The sequence below is a fragment of the Mustela lutreola genome, chromosome 4, assembly GCF_030435805.1.
Source record: "Mustela lutreola isolate mMusLut2 chromosome 4, mMusLut2.pri, whole genome shotgun sequence".
Classification (NCBI taxonomy): Eukaryota; Metazoa; Chordata; class Mammalia; order Carnivora; family Mustelidae; genus Mustela; species Mustela lutreola.
This window is the reverse complement of record NC_081293.1, coordinates 76,662,481-76,688,449: the sequence shown is the minus strand read 5'-3', so window position 1 is coordinate 76,688,449 and position 25,969 is coordinate 76,662,481. Positions and strand designations below refer to the sequence as shown.

Here is a 25,969-nt window from a genome sequence, read left to right as displayed (position 1 = left end):
AGAAGCAGCCCAGGGCTGGGTGTGTGCTCAAGAAGCTTGGGAGGAGGCCCTAAGCATTCACCTCTGACTCACCTTCAGGCTCCGGGCAAGTGGGAAATGAAGGTGAAGGCTGGGTTGTAGGCTCGAGGCTCTCGGGGTGTCCTCACAGGGTCTGCTCCAATGCCCCAGGCGTTTGTCTACTTCCAGGCATTTTGGGCTTTGGAAGAGCCATGAAACAAACTCAACAACGAGAGTCAGCAGGAACAACAAGATCTGGGGAGGACAGGGAGGCTCCTTGACGGAGCTGTCATCCTATAATATGCTAAATGGCTGCTTTTCACAAAAATTACGAGCCAGGCAAAGGAACAATCAAGCATGGCTCATTCACAGGCAGCAAAAACAACAAAAAGATGCTCTTCCTAAGGCAACACAGTCTGTGGACTGAGGAGACAGAGACTTTATTTATTTTTTAAAGATTTACTTATTTATTTGAGGGAGAAAGAGAGCAAGCAGGGTGTGGAGCACAGAGGGAGAGGGGGAGAGAGAATCCCAAGTAGACTCCGAGCTGAGCACGGAGCCCTGCATGGGGCTCAATCTCACGACCCTGAGATTGTGACTCGAGCGGAAACCAAGAGTCAGATGCTTAACTGACTGAGCCACCCAGATGTCCCAATAAAAACTTTAAGTCAACCATCTTTAATATGCTTAAATATTTGTATATCACATGTCTGGTTAAGGGTTTAGTGTCCAGAATATATAAAGAACTCTTACAACTCAATAACAAAGACCACAAATAAAATGGCAAAGGACTTTATTTTGGTTTTGGCTTTGTTTTTTTTTTTTTTTTTTTGAGCAAAAACATTTTATTATTTTTTTCCAGTGGAAAATCTTAATTCATTTTTTAAAATTTTTTATTATTATGTTCAGTTAGCCAACATATAGTACATCACTAGTTTTTGATACAGTGTTCAACAATTCATTAGTTGTGTATAATACTCCAGGCTCCAGGCTATCACCATTCATGGCCCCCTTAGTACCCATAACCCCATTACCTAACCCCCCCATTCCCTTCTGTAACCCTCAGTTCATTTCCCAGAGTCCAGAGTCTCTCATGATCTGTCTCCCTCTCTGATTTCCTTCCATTCTGTAGGCAAAGGGCGTAAATAGGCATTTCTTCAAAGAAGATATATAAATGACCAGTAAGCACAGGAGCAAATGCTTGACATCTTTAGTCATTAAGGAAATACAAATCAAACCACAGTAAAAGACCACTTTACACCCACAATAATGGCTATAATTTTTTAGAAATGAAAACAACAGATAATGGGAGAATGTGAAGAAATTGGAACACCCATGCATTTCTGGTGGGAATGAGAAATAATATTTTGGAACACTATGGCGATTTCTCAATAGTTCAAATGTTACGGTATGGCCCAGTAATCCCATTCCCATTTATACCCAAGAGAAATGAGAAAATATGTCCCCACGAAAAAATCTACATGAATGTTTATAGCAGCATTATTCACAACAGCAGCCAAAAGGGTGAATCGGTGCAAGTGTCCACCAACTGGTAAGTGGATAAACAAAACGTAGTATATCCCATGCAATGAAATATTATTTGACAATAAAAAGAAACAGGTACTGATCCGTGCTACAACATAGATGAACCTTGGACATGTTATTTTACTTGAAAAAAGCCAGTTGAAAAAAGCTACACATTGTGCGGTTACACCCACATAGCCTGTGGCAACCACCTAAGATATGTTTATTGGATGTCCGGTGGTGACAACCACTCGTAACTCCTAGACTGGTTGGCATCAAAGGGATTTCCTTCTTCCACCTAAAGGTAGAAAGGTATCACAGAACACTTGTGGTTTTGTTTTATTAGTTGTTGTTGTTGTTTTTTAAGATTTGTTTGAAAGAGAGAGAGACAGAGGTAGCAAGAGAGAGCATGAGCACGGAGGAGAGGGAGAAGCAGGCTCCCCACTGAGCAGCGAGCCTGATGTGGGGCTCGATTCCAGGACCCTGGGATCATGACCTGAGCTGAAGCCAGACACTTAACCGACTGAGCCACCCAGGCGCCCCAGAACCCTTGTGTTTTAACCATGTTCTCTTTGCATATAAGAACCACAGTGGCATCTCAACAGCCAATAAGAGACATTTAATGGAAAGTCATGAAATGCAAAGGCAGGAACGATAGCAGGCTTAACACGTGGAACCTGGTGCGCATATCCCTCAGGATCCAAATCAGCTGACACCTCTCTTTTTCTCTCTCCCTCCCCTCACTCTCTTTCCATTCACCTCTCCTCGCTGAAAATCTGCTCATCCTTCCTTTATTCCGTAGACCAGCTTCCATGCCTCTCTATTCACATGGCACAAGATGGTAGGCCAACATGGTCATCTCGACCCCCTTGTCTACATATCGTAAATTCCTGAGTGAGGGTCTATGTATTCCTCTGTGAAAGTGATGTCCGATAGGTCAGGGGTACAAATGTACAAAGGATAGATCTTGGATTCTGTGTAGATGTGTGTCCTTATGATGTTATTGTGACGTTCCCTCCTGCCATATTTTTCTCACGGTAAGTTGGCTCTAAAGCTAAAATTCATAAATGATTAATCATCATTGACACGATCATCATCATTACTCAGCATAACTGATGTACAATAAACTACAGGCATTTAGAGTATACAGTTTGATATATATATATATATATATATGAAACCAGTACTACAATCAAGATGGCGAACATATCCATCTTCCCTAGAAGTTTCCTTGCGCCCCCTGGAGACGCATCTTTGAGGCCCACTCCCTCCCTTAAACAACTACTGATCCACTTTCTGTCACAATGGATTCACTTGCATTTTCTGAAGTTTTGTGTAAATAGAACCACATTTTTGTCTGGCTTCCCCATTTATCACAATTGTTAGATTCGTCCTCGTTGTTGATGTACAAAGAGCCCCATTCCTTGTTGTTGGGTTCATTGTACCCCATGATGTTAAGCCTTTCTTCAACATTCTCAACACGGAGACTGTCAGGGTTCACAGGGATACAATAAAAGTTTACACTGATTACCGGCAAGGGTATGTGGCAAGATAGATCTGAGCCAAGTGTGGAATAAAGGCTTCACTCAAGTTGCTAAAAATCAGCAGAGCTGATTATGTTGCGTTTATGTGAGTGATTAACGAAGACTGTGGTTTGAATGATTTCTAGGCTATTCAGCAGGAGGCTCTGAAAACCCGAGGGTGGGAGGGAATCTGCGGGAAGGCGGGGGTGGGGGTGGGAGCACTGGTCTTAGTTTTCACCCAGCTGTGTGACCCAGGAGAAGTGACTTCCCATGCCTGAGCCTCAGTTTCCTTATTCACCAAATAGGGAAACTGGACAATGCTGTCTCAGCCTTAGCAGTTGTGGAATCTCCTTGGCTTGACAGTGTCGGCACGTGAGCTCCCTTCCCTGGGCTCTGCTGCATCCCAGGCAGATCAACCCAAGGCCAAGGTGGAGCCACTCTTGTCCATTTCACTGGGAACTCAACATGCCTGGTAGGGGGTGCGTTTTTTTCCACTTAGTGTCCAATTACACCAGGCTTCTTCTTTCAAAAGCCCTGTGCTGCCAAATTCGGCTTGTGTAGCCAGCTGTAGCTCTGGGCTTGGCATTCGTCCTTGGCACGGAGGAAAGGAAGAGCATCTCAGATCTACATTGCTTCTGGCTGGCACAAACACGCCTGCCCAGGCTCCTTCTGCAAACTCGCTGTCTGGGGGCCAGCTTCCTCCGTCTCTGGGCACTCTGACGGCCCTCTCCTCCTGTATTCTCCCGAGACTTAGCAGGGAGGCAAAAACCAGGGAATGAAGAGGAAAGGATTCCCAGGATAGGGGAGGATTCCCAGGAAAGGAGGTCAGCACGAGCCCTGCGGCAGGGCTGATGGAGGAAACGGTGAGGCAGAATTGCTGTGTGGAGATGGAGGGAGACAGGAGCCACGTCACCCCAGTACCTTCCTGACACACCCAAGGTCCCTGTCATCACACTCTGCACACAGAACATCCACTCAGCATCCTGCTGATCTGCTTCCTTAGGTCTCCCCAGCAGCCTGAGGACCACAGCAACCCCCAACCCCCACTCATTTCACAGAGAGGGAAACTGATGTCCCAAGGGAGTGGATGGTTTCCCGCAAAATGGAAAATCAGGGAGCTCAACCAGAGCCCGTTTGGGCTCCAAACCCCAAAGCCTGCATGCCAGAGACACTGATTGAGCACTTTTAAAGGAGTCAAAGATCTGCAAGACGTGGCCTCTTCTTCAGGGACCTCTGTACCGTAGCAAAGGAGTAGAGTGGTGTTTCCAAGAGAGGGGTCGAGGAAGGGCTGTAGGCATGAGAAGAGGAGCAAGGAGGCTCCCAGCTGCAGAGAGTGGGGAGAAACTCGCTTTTCCTTGGTGCTGCCCTTCCTGCCACCCCACCGAGCAAGCCGCCCTTGAAAGCTGGGTAAGACAGACAGCTTAAGTTTCTCTTCTTGTTTTGAGTCATGATCAAAAAGTACAGAAAAAGGAAATAAGCAAAAGATATTTAGAGGGAGGAAATGCCCTTGGGCTTTTGTCTAAAAATTTCTGTTCACACTAACTTTGCTTTTTTTTTTTTTTTTAAACTTTCAAACACCATTTAATGCATCCTAGTGAGAGACGGAGAGAGTCTGAATGACTGACTTTTTGGTCTGGTAGCCCAGGAAAGGGTTAACTCTGATGATCTCTGCAATGGAGAAGGGCCTGTGTTGCTTTTCTGACAAAAGAGAGGCCCATTTCTTCCTGTCCACCTTCACCCACACTTGTTTTGGAGCGAGCTTATATCCCGTCTGCAATCACAATGCTTTTCGAACCACTTGTAACAAAAGTGCTACTACTCACATGTTCCTGCTCTGCGGGAAGCGGAGTGCTAAATTCTCCAAACATCTTTCTTATGGCTCACAATTCTACCACCCTGGTTTTCCAGATGAGAAAACTGAGTCGTAGGTTAAGTAACTGGTTTACATTCACAGTGTTGCTATGCCAGGGAGCCGGATGGAAGTTGAGGAGAACCTGGATTGGTCCCTCATTGGAACCAGGACCACCGCTCTCTGCTACCAATTACCTTCTTCCATGGTTTCTAATAGCATCACTCCTTTGCCTAAAGTCTGTGGTGCTCTCCCCTCACCCTAAGGGACAGGCTTCCTGGAGAATACGAGCCGAGCTTCTCAGAATATCGTTTCCCATCGAGTTTTCTATTCATTCATCTGTGTAGTCATTATAAATCAACAAATAATAGCAAGCCCTGACATTGGCTTGGAAGCACTTTTACATACCATCTCCCAAAAGCCCTGAGCAGCGGCAGGTGAGCAAACAGGGTTAAGCAGGGACCGAGGTTTGTCAAGTGGCCAGACATTCCTCCCTTGTTCTCGAGAACTCCATGCTTCCTTCCTCCTCGGGAGCTGCCAGGTTCCTTCATTCCTCTCCGCCTGGCCCTGCTGTTGCTTCTCCCAGGGACACCCCTTACCCTGCCTGGGGAACATATCCAAACCCTTCTGGGTTCCTTTCTTTCTTTCTTTTTTTAAGATTTTATTCCTTGGGGGTCCTCGGTGGCTCAGTGGGTTAAAGCCTCTGCCTTCGGCTCGGGTCATGATCCCAGGGTCCTGGGGTCGAGCCCTGCATCGGGCTCTCTTCTCGGCAGGAAGCCTGCTTCCTCCTCTCTCTCTCTCTCTCTGCCTGCCTCTCTGCCTACTTGAGATCTCTGTCTGTCAGAGATTTATTTGAAAGAGAGAGCATGAGCAGGGGCAGAGGGAGAAACCAACTCCCCACTGAGCAGGGAGCCTGATGGGGGACTTGATCCCAGGACCCCGGGATCATGACCTGAGCCGAAGGCAGGCACTTAACCGACTGAGCCACCCAGGCATCCAAACACTTTGTGGTTTCTATTACTCAAATGACCCACCTTTCCTGGGCCTCCCTTAACGACCTGAAAATACCCACCACTGGAGAACTGACTACATTGTTAGATGGATTTGCTGGCCGGATGATCTTTCTCGGCAGACTAGGACCTCCTCTAGAGCAGAGATTATGTGTTGTGAGATTATGTGACCTTAGTTAGGAAGCCAGGATGGACTAGTGATGGATGATGGGACCGCTGAAGAAAGACGGGATTCAGGGCAAAGCTGTGTTTCTGTGCTCCCAGGATTCATGCAACACTGAACCAGCCTTCACCAAGAACGACTACAGTATGAGTAAGGGCAAAGAGAAACGGTGAGCAGGGCAGAAACGGTAGTGTGTGGTGGTGGGGGGTGCGGGGGGGCACTGAGTGGCTCAATAGGGTAAGTGTCCAACTCTTGGTTCAGGCTCTGGGCGTGATCTCATGGGTCATGGGATGGAGCCCCGTGTCCAGCTCTGTGCCGGGTGGGGAGTTTACTGGAAGATTCTCTCCCTCTGCCCCTCACCCCTCTCACTCTCTTAAATAAATAAATACATAAATAAATATTTTTCAAAAAGGAAATGGTTGTGTGTGTGTGTGTGTAGAGACAGACAGAAGAGGAATAGATCTATACTCTGTGTGTGTATATGTGTGTGTAATATATATGTATGTGTATGCATATGTGTCTTTGTGTGTATGTATATAGTATGTGTGTAAATGTATGCCTGTGGACATATAATAGTGTGCAGATTTGTGTGTGGCCACATAATGTGTATTCACACAGAGTGTGTGTGGACGTATACATCATGCCCTGTGTGTGTGCCGGAATGCCATGCAAGCAGAGATCTCAGGATTTGCTGCTACAAAGGTCACTCCTAGCACACAGCATAGACACTTTGTAACAAGAGAAATACCCTGAGGCTGGGCTCCCTGCTGGGCAAAGTGGGGGTGGGGGGGCGCCCTGGGAAAGAAGCTGGAGACTTAGGAAGGAAAGCAGTTTGGAGAAAAAGCACTAAGATCAAACAAGAGTGAAGAGACTGGTTAGCAAAAATGATTACCCTTTAAAAAGAAAAAATCCGGGCGGAGGGAAATCACTGGAATTGATCATTGGGAGGAGAGCAGTGAACCAGGAGAGGTTCACAGAGGTTCAGCTTCAGGAAGAGGCAGGGGTAGGATGTCTCGGGGTGAAGAGGGAGAGCCCAACAAACACAGACTTCTCTCTTTCCAACACCTTAGCCTTGAAAGGACAAGGAAGCAGCGTTCCAGGTCAGGCAGGATCAAAAATTCAAAACCGGGGCTATATTTGGGTCCCTGGGGAGGTGGGAGAGCTCAAGAGTGTAGACGGGAGGCTCAGGTCCCCCTGGGACATCCTGAAGCCCAAAGCACTCGCCGCAGCCAACTGTGGTCACGCAGACTCTCCCACGGGGACTCTGGGACCTGGGGTCTGGGATGATCCACATTCACAGAGAGGATGCCAAGGCAGAGAGACTAAGTCACTTTTCCAGAGTCACTCAACTAGGTAAGGCCCAGAGTCAAGCTTCCCCCCAGGGCAGTCTGGCTATATGTCCCCGCCAGTGTCCAGTGAGGGAGACGGAAAACAGAGATCTTGACCTGGGTTGTGCTTTCCTGCAGCCTGCCTTTGAATCCAGGAAAGTTCACATCCAGGTAATGACAGGTGGGGGTGGGGGGTAGCCTCGGTCGGTGCCTGAGGGCAGCAGCAGTGGCTGGGGAGGAGGAGCAGACAGAAGCCAAATCTCCAGCAATTGTGGAGAGTTTCAAAAGCATCCAAAGACCTGAGTTCAAGAACTGGCTCCTCCTTCTAACATTCTAATAATGGAGAGCAAGTCACCTCACCTGTATGGGTACCAATTCTCCCTCTGTAATACAGGATGGTCATCGTAATGGTAATAATAGCAACCACCCGACCTCCCTTTGAGCTTAAGGAGCAAGAGGAACAATGTATAAAAGCATCAGACTGCATGCAAAAGTGAAGTATTTCACTCTCATTGTTTCGAGCTCTTCTGAAAAACCTCTCTTCCTCTCCACTCCCCTACCCTCGGCTGCCAAGGTATTAAAAAGTAATCAAACATCAACTGAGAGAAAGGGTTTCTGGGCCCAAATAATTTCCATGAGTACAATTGGCCAAAATGCAAAATTCCCTTACACACTGAGGCCACGAGAGACATTTTACAACATCTCTGAGAGCGAGCTGTGACAAACGGTCATTGTGGCAGATCTGTCGGCAGCCCAGAGCTGCTCAGGACAAGTAACACTTGCACCCCGTACTTCATACCTGTCCGTCCCCGCCCGTCACTTCTCCTGTCCTTCTTCTGCGCAGTATGTCACCCGTCCACTCCAAGGCAGCAAGTTCCACTTGCCTCTGATGGCCATTTTGCACATTCGCAAGTCAGGTCAGTGTAATCCATAAGACCCTGCTTGGTGCCTCTGCCCACCGAGGAGGCAGGGGCCTTTGTGAATAAACCCAAGGAGCACATGATTTGGGAGGGAACGGGAGACCATCTGCAGAGGAGCTGGGCATTGTGACTGCAACTTGTCAGAGATTGGGAGAGCTGGATACCCTTCCCAGGAATCTCACGGGGCAGAAACCCTGGTCCTTAGGCAAATGCTTCACCTTTAAACAGGATAATTCGGTTCACATATGAGCCTAAAACTACATGCAAAGTTGCCCTTCTTCATACTTGTCTGCCTAAATTGTCTTGATGTTTTATTTTACCCTATATAGCTCTGTTCCAAAGATAAAGTGAAAACAAACAGGCAGCAGCCGCTTAGGATGGGGTACGTGACAGGTGACAGGTGTGTGGTGGGTCATAGGGACATTGAGGGCACTAAGTAATCTGGGAGAACATCTGGAACACAGTCTCCTTTTACAAATGAGGAACCAGGGACCTGGGGCCAAATGTCACTTTTTCTCCATTTAACAAAGGGGTATGCAATTTGCATGTATGTCTTTGCTTAAGAAAAGTGAAAACCCCAAAATCCCCAATTGCAGAGCTGTGTGCATGATGGTCACTACATGGATACGTAAGAAACCAGAGCTGACTCAGAATCTCTTTCTGTATCTATCAGCCCTTCTCATGCACACCCTGGACTCGCTGGCTTTGCCAAGCAAGGCACTCCGCTAATTCTAGTCCTCCCCCAACACCACTGCCCTCCAGTTAATCAAATGGTGGAGCAGGGTTAATCTCTCTAAAACTTTAGAGCAGGGTTAATCTCTCTAAAACTTTAGAAGGTAATTCTTTGAGTTGCTTGTTATGCAGAAATCAGCTGAAAACCATTCAGAACAATAGTGATTCTCCCTCTGTGCAATGGCTAGACCCAAACAGACAAACTAACTGACCCCTTCTGCCGCCTCTGTCTTGTCTCTCCTACAAAGGCCCCACAAAACACCCCACCACCAGACTCCTCTTCTTCTGTAGCCACAGAAGATGGAGGTCACCTGCCGCCCCAGCTCCCTCTTTCCATTTTAGTACTGATCAGTCTAAACGCCCAGGAAACAGCAGGCAGAACTTGTTTGGTTTACATTCTGTTCTTTCTTTCTTTCTTTCTTTTTTAAGTAAAAATAATTTCTTTCAATATAAATATATTGTTACATGAAAAAATAGAAAAAAGCATAACAATTGTGATCACTGTCCAGCAGGAACATGTTTGTTGCTAATAGAGTCAGAAATCCTACACTCTGTAAGAAGACGTTATTTTAGCCCATTTCTATGACACTTTGAAACACAGGACCTTCCTTGTCCTACAATCAAGTCCTTTTTGAGATGATTTAAATATGCCAGTGATGAGCGGCTAACATATCTGGGAACCAAGGCTACTGAAGTGAGCTAGACTTTGACTCTAAGAATACAATTGCCAGATACAGAAACCATATAAATTACTTAATCAGACTAAAAATACATCAGACTTTAGATCTCCAGCAGGTAATAAATTACTTACAAAACCAAAACAAGACACAACAGCTCAGGTGTGTTTCTTCTGATTCAAGTGTAAAGTGCCCTGAGGCAGTCCTGGGTCCGAGTGGGGGGAGGCACCCCCTGCGCCACCCCACCGCAGGCTGGGAGGGAGGCTGTGAGTCACTTGGCATGAGCTGACCTCAGAGTCCCCAGGAGTTTGTCCCAGTGCGTGAAGTAAGGGGCAAAGTTGCAGTTGAACTGCGAGTGGTGTAGGTCGTGGTGCCTCACGCCACCGTACCAACCGAAAGGCACGAGTCTGTGCGTGGACCAGGGGAAGTCGTAGCCGGAGTGGTCCTCCACCGACAGCCAGATGTTGAACACGTGGAACACCAGGACGGTAAGCGGGTGGCACTGGAGCAGCGTGACGTTCACCATGTCGAAGAAGCCCAAGGAGAGGAGCTCCCAGGCGCTCATGTACTGCGTGGCCAACGCGAACGAGGCTGTGTTCTGGTGGTGCATCTTGTGGAAGGTGCGGTAGAGCCATGGCACCTTGTGGTGCAGCACGTGCCACGCGAAGAACTCAGCATCGAAGAGCAGCAGGCAGCCCACGACGTGGCGCGCCAGCTGTAGCAGCTCTGGGGCTTCTCGGGGCCAGGGCGCCGGGCCGCGGGCCCAGTACAGCAGCGTCAAGGGGAGCACAAACACCACGTGCTGGTAGAGGGTCTGCCCCAAGCAGGGCAGCAGCTGCCGCGCCGTCGGCGAGAAGTCCGGGTGGATCTTGTAGCGCCGCAGCGCGGGCACCCAGGGGCACAGGACGTCCAGCACCACGAAGGGCAGGCAGAAGCCCACGTACGTGGTGATGGAAAATAGGACCGCGAACAAGGGCGACTGCGTGAGCGCCTCCCGGGCCCGCACTCGGTCCCAGAGCGGCTGCAGGAGCAGCTGGCCGGAGCTGCAGAGGATGGGGAGCTCGGACGCGTTGTGGCTGCTCATGCTGAGGCTGTGCCGGGGCGGCTCGGGTCCCTCCGACTTTTCTCTGCGCTGCGCCCCGCCCCGAGTGATGTCAGCAGCCCTCTCGCTCCCCTTTCCCGGCCGGGCCCATCTTGCAAAAATAACCCCACGGAGTCGCGCTCAGTTGCCAAAAGGCGTATCTACAGCTGCGCTGCAGCGGCTTTTTCCGGGCGCAACAGGCTTACTTATTAGCTTTTTCTATGCGAGCAGATGTATGTGCGATTTTTTTTTTCAACTGACGTGCCGGGTACACTCGATACAATACGCAGATCTTCAGTGTAGTTTCTACCAATTTTGACAACTTAGTTCCTCTGTCATCATCACCCCCAGACAAGGTAGAGAATATTCCCTCCACCGCGCTGAAGAGCTCCTTGGCAATCAGGGCGCAATCGCTTGTATTTTTAAGTGCGTACGGAGAATTGCGTCCATGTGCTTTCCTAAAGAAGCAACCATCACTGCATTTTTAAAAACTTTTTAAAGCGACGTACCTTCCTGTATCTCGGATCCTTTCTGTCGGCACACCTTCTCTCGATCTAATGCGCTGCGGGCTGCACACGTAACATCCCGCAGGGGGAACCTCGGGGCGCCCGGGCGCGCGCGGCTACACGCACGGTTCCAGCGTCTCCGCGCGCAGCTCTCCCCGCCCGATCGCCGCCGGCTCGGGATCCCACCGAGCGCGGACTCCCCCCGAAGGCGGCCGCTCGTTTCTTTGTCTGCTGCGCCCGCGGGGCCCAGAGCAGCGACCCCGACGAGGAGGCACGGCGACAGAGCTGGAACCGCGGACCGCGGCTGGGAGGCTTCAATTAAAAAAAAAAGAAAGAAAAAAAAGTGCTGGGTTTTACCATCTAGAGCCTGCCCACATCTGGCTGCAAAGCCGCGGCGTCCTCATTTGGAATGGAAGCGATGAAGGCAGTAAACCACCCGCTTTGTTCCTTGGCGGCGCCCCGGTGCGCGCCTGCAGCCCGGAGGGACGCTGGGCCAAGAGCGGAGGAGGGCGCGCCTGCGCTGCGCTGCGCTCCTCTCCGCCGGCTTCGCTGGACCCGGCTGCCGCTGGTCTCAACCTGCGAACCTCCGACAGCCCCTGGCGCCCCGAGTGGCACTGCGCGGCCGGCCCCACCTCAGCGGCTCTCCGGGGGCACCGGGCCGGAGAAGGTCGGTACTGCGCGAGCTCTGGGGCCACCCGGGACCGCGTAGAAAACCACCTCCGCCCTTGACCCGGGTGGCTGATACGCGACTCATGAGTCCCCTAGAGGATAAAAGTTGGGGACGAGCACTTGGAAGGCGGGACCACGCGGAACTAATTCTAGCTTTGCGTCCTGTGTCTGTGAGGTTGGGGTTCACTCACTCCCCGAGGCTTTGCATGTTGTCGCCCAACTGCCACCCCTCCTCACCCCTTACCCCGCCGAAGGAAAAGAAGAGTAGCCACCGCGGAAAGTTATTTCAAGCATTAAAATGGGAACATAACAACAACGTCTGCCAGGCATGAACTAAGCGTTTCACTTGAAGTGATTTCCTCCTGGGTTGGGAACCCCAAGCTGTTAGCCCTGTGGCCTCAAAGAAACAGAAGCCCGGTACTCCGCACACCACCAACTTGCAAAGGAAGACGCATATTATTTTAGCTTTGTGCTCCACATTTTACCTAAAGAACCAAGTAAATTTACAACTAAAATCCAGTGAAATCGTGTAAAGAGAAATAAAAGATGGAACACCACATATTAGGAGGAGAGAAGAAATATGACAGAAATAGAGCGCTAAGTGTGCTAAGTATATTATGATTATAAGGATGTTATGATATTTTGTTTGTGTACTGATGAGACAGAGGTGCAGAAACAGCTGAGTTTCTTGACAGGAATGCAGGCAGGGAAAGAGTAGATTTTCTAGTTGCTTGGACATCTAGATGGTAATGGAGCTGGGTACGATGCAGGCCCCTAGCCTCCCTTGCCGTGAGTTTCTAGCACACAGACACCCTATGCGTTCTAGGCTCTTCTTCAGCCTTGCCCTCCCCCAAGACTCTTCCCAATTCACCTTTAGGGCAATCCAGGAACTGCCTCCTTTCCCATTCCTTGTACACAAGGCCTGCCCTTGAACTTTGCCCAGCTTTAAGAGAAGAGGAAGGGCTTGGTCTCCTTCACTCTTGGACCCCTCAGTGCTCCAAAGGGACCGTCAGAGCTCACGTTCTCGGACTTACAAATGAACTCTGCTCAGAGGTGAAGTTATCACTCAGGTTTGCCCTCGAAAGAAAGGAAGTCAACCTTCACATTTCCATTCAGCACACGCTGTGCTCTCCCTTGTGGTCTCGGCTACATGCTTGGGTGCTTGGGACACTCGTGTGGATTTCTGAAGTGGGTGGCACGGGCAGACTTGCCGCACTTGGATTTGGCTCTGAGGTTGCTGTCAGGACCGCCCCCTTTGAGCCCCCAGCCCCAACCAACCCATTCTTTGCCTTCTTTGGTTCTTGCATCCTCGATCACAAAGCCTGTTAAAGTCCTCTCCGTGGGCCGGTGGCACAAAGCCCAGTGCAGCCAGACCCAGAAGCCTCTGCTGTCCCCTGCTCAGCCCAGGCTCTCTCCTCCTGCTCACAGCACTCTGCAGAACAGCTACTGGCTTCCCTGCCTTGCTTGCCCGCCCATCAGCTGCCCCGGGGGACAGAAGTCTGTGTCCCATGTACCAATACAACCATCTCAGGGAAAGTAGTTAAACTCTTATTGTCTGCTCCATGTCACAGGGAAGAAGCCGAAAAAGGAAACACAGTGTCACATGGAACAAAGACAGCATCACTTGGTGGACCTGAATGAGACTGAACCCTGTTTAGTCTTGAGTAAAGTGATATCATTTCCTGAACTGGCAAAGGTGCACCTTTAAGCACTTCATGTACACAACATACGTTTAACAGCTTGCAAGATGAAGAGTTCTTTTTAGGGCACAGGTACTATCTTTTAGGATTTTTTTCCCCACAGTGCCAACCATCATACCTTGCACGTAGTGAGTGTTCAAAAGATATCTGGGGGGCACCTGGGTGGCTCAGTGTGTTAAGCGTCTGCCTTCGGCTCAGGTCATGATCCCAGGGGTCCTGGGATTGAGCCCTGCATAGGACTCCCTGCTCTGTGGGAAGCCTGCTTCTCCCTCTCTCACTCCCCCTGCTTGTGCTCCCTCTCTGTGTGTCCCTCTGTCAAATAAGTAAATAAAATCTTAAAAAAAAAAAAAAAGAGAGGGGGCATCAAAGGTATCTGTGGACTCGATGCTTGTTTCTGAAGATACTAGCTCTAAACTGAAGCTAACAAAGTAGAATCCCCCCCCACCCCCGAGCCCTGGCTGGTTTAGCTCCTTACCCATGGGGATGGCTTTCCACAGACGAGGTTATTTCCTGAGCTCTGGTGGTGCTAGGACTATTTCTTGTGCTTCTCCAGTTGACTTTGACTTCCTGTATATGCTTTTTACCTGGCGTGCTTTCTGACAGGGCTGGAGGACAGGATTCTTGGCTTCTCCAGCTACCCCAGAGTTGAGACCGTTTTTATGAGCGCAGCCATTGAGTCCGCGCTTTTAACACCATCTTGCAGTGACTCGGGACTCTGCACTGAAGACTCTGGATACTACCCCGGCACCCACCAACAGAGCATGTACTTGATGTATTTGCATTACCAGGGATATCCTCTCTTTCCCGATGTGAACTTGATGGTTTTTTTCTTTCCCAAATTAGGCAAGATGTTCTTGGAGCTATCTAACTGAAACAGATACTGCCAGATAACAGACATGAGAAGTGTTATGATGCCTTACAGCTGTAACACGTAAGACTGGTAGAGGATAGAATAATTCCAAAGACTGAAACAGAATCCCTTGAGCGCCTGGGTGGTTCAGTAGGTTGGGTGTCTGTCTTCTGCTCAGGTCATGACCCCAGGGTCCTGGGATCGGCTTCCTGCTCAGTGGGAATCTGCTCCTGTCTCTCTCTCTCTCTCTCTCTGCCTGCTGCTCCCCCTGCTTGTACTCTCTCTCTCTCTCTCTGTCAGATAAATAAATAAAATGTCTAAAAATATTTAATGCCTTTTTGTAAAAATGAAACCTTCTTGTCAGAAAAGTCAGGACTAACTAGGGTTGAATAGGAAGTTACAGCCAAGGTGAAAGCAGAAGCTTTTGTCAGTTTCAAGGTAGATACCTGTGGAGGACTTTGGTGCTGGTGTGAGGGACTGAAGTTTCACTTAGAGGGAAGTTTCCAAAAAAGTCAGAAGACATGCCTTACCCATACCAAAACAGAAGACGCTGGTGAAGAATGTGGGAGATGTTAGCTGCCCCAGCAGACTCCTCGACGCTTCTTCCCTGTGACATGGAGCAGACAACAAGATTTTTCACTACTTTCCCCGAGATGGTTGCATTCATATATGGGACACAGACTTCTGTCCCCCGGAGGCAGCTGATGGGCGGGCAAGCAAGGCAGGGAAGCCAATAGCTGTTCTGCAGAGTGCTGTGAGCAGGAGGAGAGAGCCTGGTCTGAGCAGGGGACAGCAGAGGCTTCTGGGTCTGGCTGCACTGGGCTTTGTGCCACTGGCCCACGGAGTGGACTTTAACAGTGGAGATGGTAAAAATCATCTCCACTAAAAGGCACCCAAGTGCCTGTAAAGAGAAAATACTGCACCTCACCAAAGGATTTGCTGCAAAAAAAAACAGGCCTTGTAAGAAGGTTTTGAAAGTCAGAAGGCACAGTGTAAAATGCACAATATATTTTAGTACCACTAAAACAAGTCGGCAGAATGAATTTGGCTTGCTTAGTTGGGAATTGAACGTAAAATCTGCACCTAGCACTATGTGATATCATAAATACTCTTGAATGAATTATTGACAAGCTGTTTAAAAATCAGAGGGGAACCTGGGTGGCTTAGTTATTAAGTGTCTGCCTTTCGCTCTTTGCGATCTCAGGACTGAGCCCCGCATGGGGGTGGAGGTCCCTGCTCAGCGGGAAGCCTGCTTCTCCCTCTCCCACTCCCCCTGCTTCTACTCCCTCTCTTGCTGTCTGTCTGTCAAATGGATAATTAAAATCTGGGAAAAGGCACAAAAGCCCTGTGTTGGGCTCCTGGATCAGCGGTGGTCTGTATCTCCCTTTCCTTCTGTCCTGTCCCCAGCTGCGCTTGCCCTTGTTCTCTCTCAAATAAACAAATAAAATCTTTAAGAAATAAATTAATAAAAATAAGTAAAAATCAGAATTATTGTCATCTAATGCTGCCTTTCGGGGGGGGGCGCATTTTGTAAATATCTTCCTATATTAAAAACTAAATGACAAAAGTTAAAACTACAGTATATCGGGGCGCCTGAGTGGCTCAGTGGGTTAAGCCATTGCCTTTGGCTCCGGTCATGGTCTCAGGGTCCTGGGATGAATTGAGCCCCAGATCAGGCTCTCTGCTCAGCAGGGAGCCGGCTTCCCCTCCCCCTCTTTCTGACTGCCTCTCTGCCTACTTGTGATTTCTCTGTCAAATAAATAAATAAAATGTTAAAAAAAAAAACAACCTATAGTATATTTTGAAAGTTTACATTTAATAACACAGTAACACCTCTAAAATAATTTTCATAAATAATTAAAACATAAAATAATTTTCATCATTTGGAGATAGTATCAATAGTTTTGGTCCTTCATAAGCATGAGGCCTCATTTAAAGCCTCCCCTGCAGCCCCTTCCATGCTGAGGTTCTGACCACCCTTTTACCCATTAGGCAAATTTTTATCTTCACGTCACAGCTGGGGCACAGCTATTCTTTGAGGACATTTTTTAGATATTATGAATTAGGCCAGAATTGGTCATAATCCTGGATAGAAATGACCAGAAACATGATTGGCCTCACTGGTCCTCAAATTACCATCCAACACTCAAGAATCAACAAAATTCTCTGTCTTTCCCAGAAGAGACCAGAGAAAGCCTCCTTAGAGAAAGAGAAGCTTTGGGGGCGCCTGGGTGGCTCAGTGGGTTAAAGCCTCTGCCTTTGGCTCAGGTCACGATCCCAGGGTCCTGGGATCGAGTTCCGCATCGGGCTCTTTGCTCAGCAGGGAGCCTGCTTCCTCCCCTCTCTCTGTCTGCCTCTCTGCCTACTTGTAATCTCTGTCTGTCAAATTAAAAAAAAGAGAGAGAGAGAAAGAGAAGCTTTGGAGGCAAAGCCAAGAGTGCCCTCTGGTGGCGAATGGAGAAATGACTTTGTTCTCAACTGTAACCTCACTTGGCAGCTTTGTGCCCCGCCCCCCAACCCAGGGACTGCAAGGTCTTAGAGTGCCAAGTTGGCAGTGTATTAATTAGTCTTTTTGTCCTAGGGATCTGTGGACATCTTTGTGGGCTGCTCAAAGGAATTTATATCAAACCAAACTGAAGAATCAGAAGTCCTACCAACTCACAACCGGACTTCTAATGAAAGGCACAAGCTCCTTAAGGCAAAGACAAAACAAGATTGTTTTGTTAAACAATAAAACGGGTGCCTGGGTGGTTCAGTGGGTTAAGCGTCTGCCTTCGGCTCGGGTCATGATCCCGGGGTCCTGGGATCGAGCCCTGCATCGGGCTCCCCGCTCAGCAGGAGTCAGCTTGCTCTCTCCCTCTGCCCTTCTTCCTACCCCGGCTCGTGTTCTCTCTCGCATGCATGCTCTTTCTCGCTAATAAATAAAATCTTTAAAAAAACAATGAAATAAAACAATGATGAAATATTAACACAGCCTAGGGTTACAAGGATTTAAAGGACCTACGTGGCAATGTCAGGAACAAGAGGCCACCAACAAAGGCAAATGCGCAAGGGAACTGGACTGTACCAGGAACAGCCACATAACATCTTCACCTCTAGACTGGCATCACACTGAAGAAAACTCCCCAGAGAAAAGTCCAGAAAGGAGGGAAGAGAGACATATGCCAATAAGAGGCGGACTCTGTAGAATGGACCCCTGTCCCACTGCTCATCTGTGTCACCTCGTGTGTGAAAGATGGACTGACTCATTCTCAGGGGAGTCTGGGGGGTGCCACTGTGGCATCAGCCCAAGCTAGAGACAGCAGGGCACCTGAGGCGCTGAAGGCATTCTCGGTGGGGCTGCTCTCTCCCCTAGTGCCAGAAAACAGCAAACGAAAACACCTACTCACTGTCTTCTCCTACCCAAGAATCTTTTACCTGGTTGGCCAACCCAGTTTGCTTTGGTCAAAGAAAGGCAGCTTCAGGGTACGGTGGGAGGACCTAAAGCCCGTGAGGAGAGTGGCACCTTCCCGGCATGGATACCCATCCTTTGCATCCAGCACACTCGGACCCTTGTCTGAGGGCGCCGTGAGAAAAGAGACTCTGCTTCAGTCCTTGGACCCTCCTGGATGTTCCGCGTGCATCTCACTGCATTCAGCTAACTGGGAAGGTCTCTCACTGTTCACACAGCTTGTGGGTCCACATGTATTGACTGACTCACTACATTCCAGGCTTTGTGTTCAATTTGGGGCATACAGAAAGGGAGGAAGGTATATCTTCTCCCCTCAGTCTCAGAGAGTAGTGGGAGAGATCTCATTGGACAAGCCCCACTGCCCACCAAGATCTATGCTTTGGGGACCCTGCGGCATGAATGACTTGTCTCTGCCTTCTTCAAGGAGGGGGTTAGAGGGACAGTCTCTGAATCCATGGTCCCACCTGCGGATGGGTCAGTCTCTGCTTGCTTTCCACGCAGCATCACGAGCTCCTAGGACCAGTGTTTCCAACCGATCCCCCAAACCCCTTAGTTTGTGACCCCTCTCTCCTCACTATAGGAGGGGACCAAAGGGTCACGGGCAATAAAGGAGAACACAACATACACACAGTCCTTCGGGCCTAGGAGGCTACTGCGTTTTATTGAAAAGTTACTCAAATAAGACTCTTTAAATGTTACAAAGTAGTATCACGCTGTCTGCATACATTAGCCAGTCCCCAGTATCGTTTATTACCGCAGCTAAAAGAGCTCTGTCAGAATCACATCAATTGTCATTCTGTCCATCCATCAGCACTGCAAAGAAATCGTGCATCAAGAAAAGCAGGTTCATGAATAAGGGCTTCCTGAATTGGGACGCGAATCAACAGTATTGAAAATATGGACACGTACAAAACCAAAAAACAGAAAGAATCCCTGAGCATTTGTCTGAAAACATTCACACTCACATTTCTTCCATGTGAAAATGGTTAGGACACTCCTCCCAGACAGCCCCTGGGCTTCTGCTTCCCCCACGGGAGCACCGACCTAAGGCAGCAGTGAGCTACGGCTGCTAAGAGAATGCACTGATTTTGCAGAAAAGAGGGGTACTTGTGTTCTCACCCACATGGACTGACAGCCCACCACCCAATTATAAGTTTATGAATTTAGATGGTTGCCTGAATTGGTCTTTGAGCTATTTAAAATATAGGGTTTGGGGTTTTTCTAAATGAATGTCATTTATTTTCTGAAGATTCCAGCAAACTACTTGGCTTCGTCTGAACAATTTAAACACTTGCTAAAAAATGACTTATCATGGTTAGGTTTCATAAAATTCATTCTAGAATCTTTCCAACTGGCCCAGCTAGGGTGTCACAGGATTAGACTCCATGCCTAGCACATGAAAGCATGAGAACTTGTCACGTAGCTCCCTAGTGACCACAAGGCCAGTGGACTGCAGAGCCCTTTATGGCAAAGAGGTAAAAACTGAGTGCACGGGGAGCTTTTTCAAATCAGTGTCAGGTCATTTACCAATGGAACACAGTTTCCATTTACAATGGAAACTCCGACACCTGCCCAGCATGGCCTGTGTGACGGTAAAAAGGCAACGTTGTGTATGTTAAATTCTAACCCCAGAAGGGTTAGGACCTTTTACAAGTCAGTGGTATTTTTAAAAAGCCTTCAAGAGGCCACCCTCGATGAGGCCATGATTAAACCAAAAACGTGCATTTCTAATCCTGGAGGCACTTGAAAAACATCAATCATAATTTGATCAGAGACAAAAAGCAGACAGCCTGGGAAAGACAGACAGCCCTTTCCGAGAAGGGAAGCGCATGCACTGTAATGCACAGTCCCCTCCTGTGGCCTCTCACGGGTATTTCCTCATCAGATCCACTATGTCATTATAGAGCCGCCACGGGGCATCCAAGCCCCAGATAAAGTCCAGGTGCTCCCACTCTGGGATGAACTTGTTGTGCACCAAGTTGGTGATCTGCAACAGTAAGACGCTGATATCCTTGATGTCCGCCAGCGAGTCCTGGCCCCCGCTCCAGACGGCCGTGGGCACCGGCATGTCCTTCATGCTGTACAGCGGGGGATAAGTCTGTAATAAAACCAACAGATGGCTTCGTTGGTGTTTTGATTTACAGAAACACAGCCAAATAATCCCTCGTTAGATGCTGGTTCCTAAATGTGACAGCGGGAGACCCAAGTTTTGAAAACCGTTCTCAGTTTACCTTTCAAGTTACCGTGAACCAGAACCGAAACAGTAAGAATGACAATAAGCATTACACCGGTCACATGAGCGTCACGAGATGAAACAAAACAAAAACTGCCTCACACTTGAGAGCACCCAGGCACTCAGAATATGGTCCATTTCTTTGTACGTGGAAGGCAAGGCTTAAGGTGATGGAGTCTGGCCCGGCCCCCCCAGCTGCTGGAGAGCAGACCGAGGCTAGTGTGACTCAGGTCTGTGTTCCCAGCTATGACGAAGGACGTGGGACTGTAACAGTTGTTACAGAGTCAAGGAAAAGGACCAAGAGGGACGGCCCAGGCCTCAACACCAACCACAAAGCTTGGGTTGTTCTGGAAGACAGAGGGAAACCAACACCATCTGTTTGACCCTCCCCAGCATTTACCGCAGCACCCAAGCCCCCCAGCAGCCCTATGGCTTGAGCTGGCTTCCTTGATGGCTTTTCAGAACGCAGTTGCATTCTAAAGACTTTCAAAGCCTTTACCTGGTTGTAATGGAAATAATTCCTGGCGCCGCTTCCCCAGTCAAAGGCTTGGAACTTCAGGGATTTAATAAACTACAAAGAAGATAATTTGGGAGAACATGTTATCTGATACAGAAGTTTGAAAGAGCCTCTCAGGGGCTTCTTAGTTAGCTGTATCCTCAGAAGCCCATTTTACACTGTACCCAGACTTACTATTTCCAAAGTGTAACTTAAAATAAAATGGCATTAGGGGGGGTGGGTAGCACCTGGGCGGCTCAGTCTGTCAAGCATCCAACGCTTGACGTCGGCTTGGGTCATGATCTCAGGGTCCTGAGATCGAGCCCCACGTTGGGCTCCGTGCTCAGTGGGGAGCCTGCTTGAGATTCCCTCTCTCCTTCTCTCCCTCTCCCCACTCTCTCTCTCTCTCTCTCAATAAGTGAAAAATAAAATCTTCAAATCAATAAATAAATTTTTTATATGGCACTGCAATCGTGATAGTGATGTCTGGTGACAGAGGGTAGGCACACTTGCGGGAAGCACCGTGTAACGTGAAGACTCATGAAATCACTGTGTTGTACACCCGAAGCCAGTGTAACACAGTGTGTCAACCAGACTGCAAGAAAATAAATACGAATTTTACTTCAACTGGAACGTAGCTACCATATGACACAATAAAGAAGCTACACACATGACTGTACTTGTTCAACTTCATGCTGACTTTTACTGAAATCTGAATCTTCAGCTTTTTCAAAGAGTTAACTATCTTATTTGGGAAAGAAATACATACTACATACGATGTACGGACTAAGACTTAGATGTAGGAGGGCTTGTGATGGCAGGAGCACTGGGAGTCGAACACAACTGAAGAATCGCTAAGTTCTACCTCTGAAACTAGTAACATTCTGTATGTTAACTGATTGGATTTAGATTTAAAAATATTCATATTTTTATACTGTCCTACAAAGAGTATTAAAATTCATAAACTCTGTGGCTGAAAAAAGACATGGATTAATATGTATTTATATTAATTAATATATTGATGTCTGTATGAAAAATATTGATTATATATTAATATGTGTATATGGACTAACAAAAACACCAAATTATACTTATGTTAATCTGTGAATTAATATATTTGTTTATCATCCCCATCAGTTTCCACATATCCACACATCCAGCCAACCCAACAGCTCTAATGTGAGCCCAACTCCCCTTACTTTTTTGAAACAATATTTTTTAAAAGGTGTCATTTTACAGGGAACCCCTGATTCAGATGCAGACAGTGACTGTCCCTCATTTGGCAACTGTTCTCCAAGACACCCACAGCATCTTGGTTTGGAACTTAAATGGTGAGTTATTTCATGTTTCAAAACAAGTCAGGGGGCGCCAGGGTGGCTCAACTGGTTAAGCCTCTGCCTTCAGCTCAGGTCATGATCCCAGGGCCCTGGGACTGAGGCCGCCATCAAGCTCTCTGCTCAGTGGGGAGTCTGCTTCTCCCTCTGCCACTCCCCCTGCTTGTGCTCTCTCTTGCTGTCTCTCACTCCCTCTCTCAAATAAATAGAACCTTAAAGAAAGAAAAAAAAATTGTAGGAAGGAAGTTCCTGTAAAAATACGCCCTGAGGTAGAAATAAGTCCCTTATACACTGTTAGGTGGGGGAAAGCAAGTTAGAATAATCAGAAGAAAACAATTTACTTAATCTATTTCTACAACAGTTCTTTCTACCTGCATGTTCAAGGAGCTCTTTCTGAAATGATCTGTAGCAAGAGGCAGACAGTGGGATGCAGAGACACTTCACAGTTCTGGGTACACATTTTCTATCTCTGGGTCTGGTTGCCGAGTCTTGTTTTTCATAATGAGAGAATTATTACCTTTTTCTTATATGTAATTTCTAAATTTTCTAGAATGAACAAGCAGGCATTGCTTTTGTGGCGATGTGACGAAAACAATCAAAACATCATTTTAAAAGCAAGTGGCTCCCATTTACTCCCACGGCTGGTTTGGCTCTGGCGTGTCCCGATGGGTTCAGTCCTATCGTGTTCATGGCTTCGTGAGGACGTCGCAGCCTCCCTCCCAAAGCTGGATGAACTTGCCCAGAGTGCAAGGGCACAATGGGAGGAACCCAGGACTCTGGAGAAGGAAACCAGCTCCCATGGGTGAGCAGCCTGGCTTTGTGCAGGACAGGAAGGGCTTGGGAGGGGCTGGCAGAGAAGTACGCCTACCTGGCCCCAGTGAAGCATATTTTGCACAGAGGTTCCGGCAGGAGAGTGTGCTACATACACAGGCACTCTGGACTGCAAAAGAAACACGGTGAAATAAAGAATGGACACAGCATTAAGGAGGCATTGACACTAAACCTCTTTTGCACTTCAGAGCCACAATCTCAAATACAGGAGACTACAAGCAGGGGAAAGAGTTCTAGTTCTCTGATGACACATACGCCCTATAAAAACCCATAGAACCGCACACACACAGAACACGGACGAAGGACGCAGAGCAACACGGTAACTGACTGTAGGGCTGAGCTGACAGGTCATTCTGACTTTGTTCTTCAAACTTTTCTGAATTTCCAACATTTCATGTAACAATCAGAAAAATTAACACTACTGTAAAAAACTCCCTAGAGCCTTCATTCTAGAATTTTAAAGCCTGCTTTCAAAATGCAACAGACAAACAACAAATATATTTAGAGATTCCAGCAAAGGGACGCCTGGGTGGCTTAGTAGGTTAAGCCTCTGCCTTTCACTCAGGTCATGATCTCAGGGTCCTGGGATCCAGCCCGAGATGGGCTCTCTGCTTAGCGGGGAGCCTGTTTCTCCCTCTCCTTCGGTCACTCCCCCTTGCTCATGGTCACTCTCTCTCTCTCAAATAAGATTTGGGGGGTGGGGGAAGCATTAGAAACACGGGCATACTGCTGGCCGAGAGTCTACATTTTATAAAAAAGGTAAATAAAAGTATACACACATACACACACGCACACACATTTAAATACACTCATAGTCATTTCTTAAAAGAAACAGATCACTAGAACGATTACAAATACCAGGACTTAAATTATGACAGTCTCTTCGTTCAGTAGGAAGTTGCTAACGGCAGGCCTGAGGAGAGCAGCAGACAGCTCCCCGGGTACCTGCTGGAGATCCGTCTGTGCCTCCTCAATGAGAGACCCGTGAGCTGTCTGAGGAGGTCGTCCCTGCTTCTCTCTCACACCGCCCAGCACAAACAAGCAGCTCCCCAGACAAACGCACTGAAAAGGAGAGCAGGTCTCAACATACCATGTTTAAGTTCTTCTCGTTAAATCCACAGAGAACAAAAAAGGCATTTCCACAGAGCTCCTTCAGAATGACGTGGTTGCAAATGTGTGTGCCCAGCCACTTCAAAAGCGTACTCTGGGGAAGAAATTCTTTGACCCCAAACAAGTCCTAAAACATAAAAGGGAACCCAAGAGTATCTCAGCACTTCATTCTGGCAGAAGGCTTCCCTGACCCACCCCTGAAGCAGAGACACACGCCAAGCGTCTCCACATGTGACCCCAGAAAAGAAATGGCAACGTGAGGCAGACCGTTGCACTAGGACACGCAGGCCAAAGCTGATGTTAGAGCAGTGGTCGAAAGTCTCCCGTGAGAAGAGGCAGAAAGTCACATCCGTTCACAGCAGACTTTCCACTGTGGGAAAGGGCATTAAAGACCACTCAGTCCTGGGCCATCCCCAAAGAGTGCCACAGACTGCTGGGTGGGTTGTGACTTCCAAGAACGAGTCACAGCCAAGCCTGCTCCACCACGTGTCTGCATGAGGCAGATGCGGCCTGTCCTGCCCCCTGCTCTTGTCTTTTTCTTCTGACACTTTTTTTCTTGAGCTAGTGCGTGCATAACACAAAATTTACCCTTTTGACCCTTTTTTAAAGTATTCTATTCAGGGGCATTAGGACACTCAAATTCCTGTGCAACCGGCATCACTACCCATCTCCAGAGCTCTTCCAACACCTCAAGCTGAGACTCCGTTCCCATTAAACAAGAACTCCTCATTCCTCCCCCACCAGCATTGCCTAGTCTTATAAAGTTTTATTGACACAGACACACTCCTTTTCCTCTGCTTTGTCTCTGGCTCTTTTCACACGACAGTGGCAGAGTTCAGTAGTTCCAACAGAGACCGTACGATCCACAAAGCCAAGAGTATTTACTCTACGGGCCTTTAAGGGAAGAAGTCTGCTGACTCCTGGGGTACGTGAAGCCGTGACCAATGTGTTCCAGTATTTTGAGGCAATCACGATGCCTGCGAAGTTCTTCACACACTGGTGCAATGGGAAACAGAAAAAAAGATTTTCCGTATATTGAACCCAAACGGGTCCCCCTATAAGTCGCACTTCTGCTGATGCCTCCCCTGTGGAGGGACAAGCAGGAGTGAAAAATTAAAATGCCTCCCAAGGCAGTGTCCCCCCACCCCAGGAAAAAACAAAGATCCATTGAGATCCTAATTCCCAGTATCTCATCATGGGACCTTATTTGGAGACAGGGTCTTTACAGGGGTCATCACGGAAAGATGTGGTGATCAGGGTGGGCCCCACGCAGTAGGGCGGGGGTCCTTAAAGAAAGGAGAAATCTGGGCAGAGACAGACACACACAGGGGCACACACACACGTGGAGATGAAGGCAGAAATGGGAGTGATGTTCTCACAAGCCAAGGAATGCCAACCCAGGCACCAGAAGCCAGGGACAAGGCGCGGGGCAGACGCCTCCTTGTAGCCCCAGCAGACTCGTGGGCAGGCAGGAAACTGTGAATGTGTAAAACGGGCCTCCTGCCCAGAGTGAGGTTTCGGGAGCTGCTGAGAACCACAGGAACTGTAACTCACATGCCTAGCCTAAGGGCACAACTGCTTTGTGGTACACAGCGTCCTTTATCCCCACCACCCCGCCCAAAATAAACATCAAGTTTTCAGCACCAGACATGCTTTATAAAGGGTGTGACTAATCTGAAGTTGTAACACTGTGTGGGCCATATTCAGCACTTCTTCGGGAAAATTCCGTCCACATACACACAGCCTGTCCTCTGTCGAGTCTTTCGACTACAAGACAGCCAACCAGTACCTGAAGACAGACCCTGGGTCCCCTGACTGTCTTCTCCTAACTAATCACAGGATGGGTAGCTGGGCAGAACTGAGGAATACCGAGTGCAGAGAGGGTCATACTGTGGGAAACGGCATCGTTATTTAAAACTCCTGGCTTTGAGTCTAGGTAACGGTCACATGTGATAAATGCAGATATTTGTGAGGTTCTCTCCTAA

At 48.3% G+C, this 25,969-nt stretch overlaps 2 protein-coding genes across 3 annotated transcripts in view; both read right to left on the bottom strand.

The window, feature by feature from the left end:
- Nucleotides 1-2,455: 2,455 nt before the first annotated feature.
- On the bottom strand, nucleotides 2,456-12,037 carry CH25H (cholesterol 25-hydroxylase). The gene has a single exon (XM_059172475.1). It carries the CDS (start codon nucleotides 10,805-10,807, stop codon nucleotides 9,995-9,997), a length of 813 nt encoding a protein of 270 aa, XP_059028458.1. The 5' UTR covers nucleotides 10,808-12,037; the 3' UTR covers nucleotides 2,456-9,994.
- Nucleotides 12,038-18,614: 6,577 nt separating this feature from the next.
- The window catches only part of LIPA (lipase A, lysosomal acid type), a 31,770-nt gene continuing 24,415 nt past the window's right edge, over nucleotides 18,615-25,969 (bottom strand). Inside the window, exons 7-11 of one of the 2 annotated variants that reach the window (XM_059172466.1) lie at nucleotides 24,879-24,980; nucleotides 23,965-24,111; nucleotides 22,912-22,983; nucleotides 20,713-20,784; nucleotides 18,615-20,078 (exon numbers count right to left, since the gene is read on the bottom strand). In XM_059172466.1, the coding sequence (XP_059028449.1) occupies nucleotides 19,845-20,078; nucleotides 20,713-20,784; nucleotides 22,912-22,983; nucleotides 23,965-24,111; nucleotides 24,879-24,980 (627 nt within the window). In that variant the 3' untranslated portion in view covers nucleotides 18,615-19,844. The remainder of the gene's footprint in view (nucleotides 20,079-20,712; nucleotides 20,785-22,911; nucleotides 22,984-23,964; nucleotides 24,112-24,878; nucleotides 24,981-25,969) is intronic. The other variant, XM_059172467.1, reaches the window with a different exon arrangement.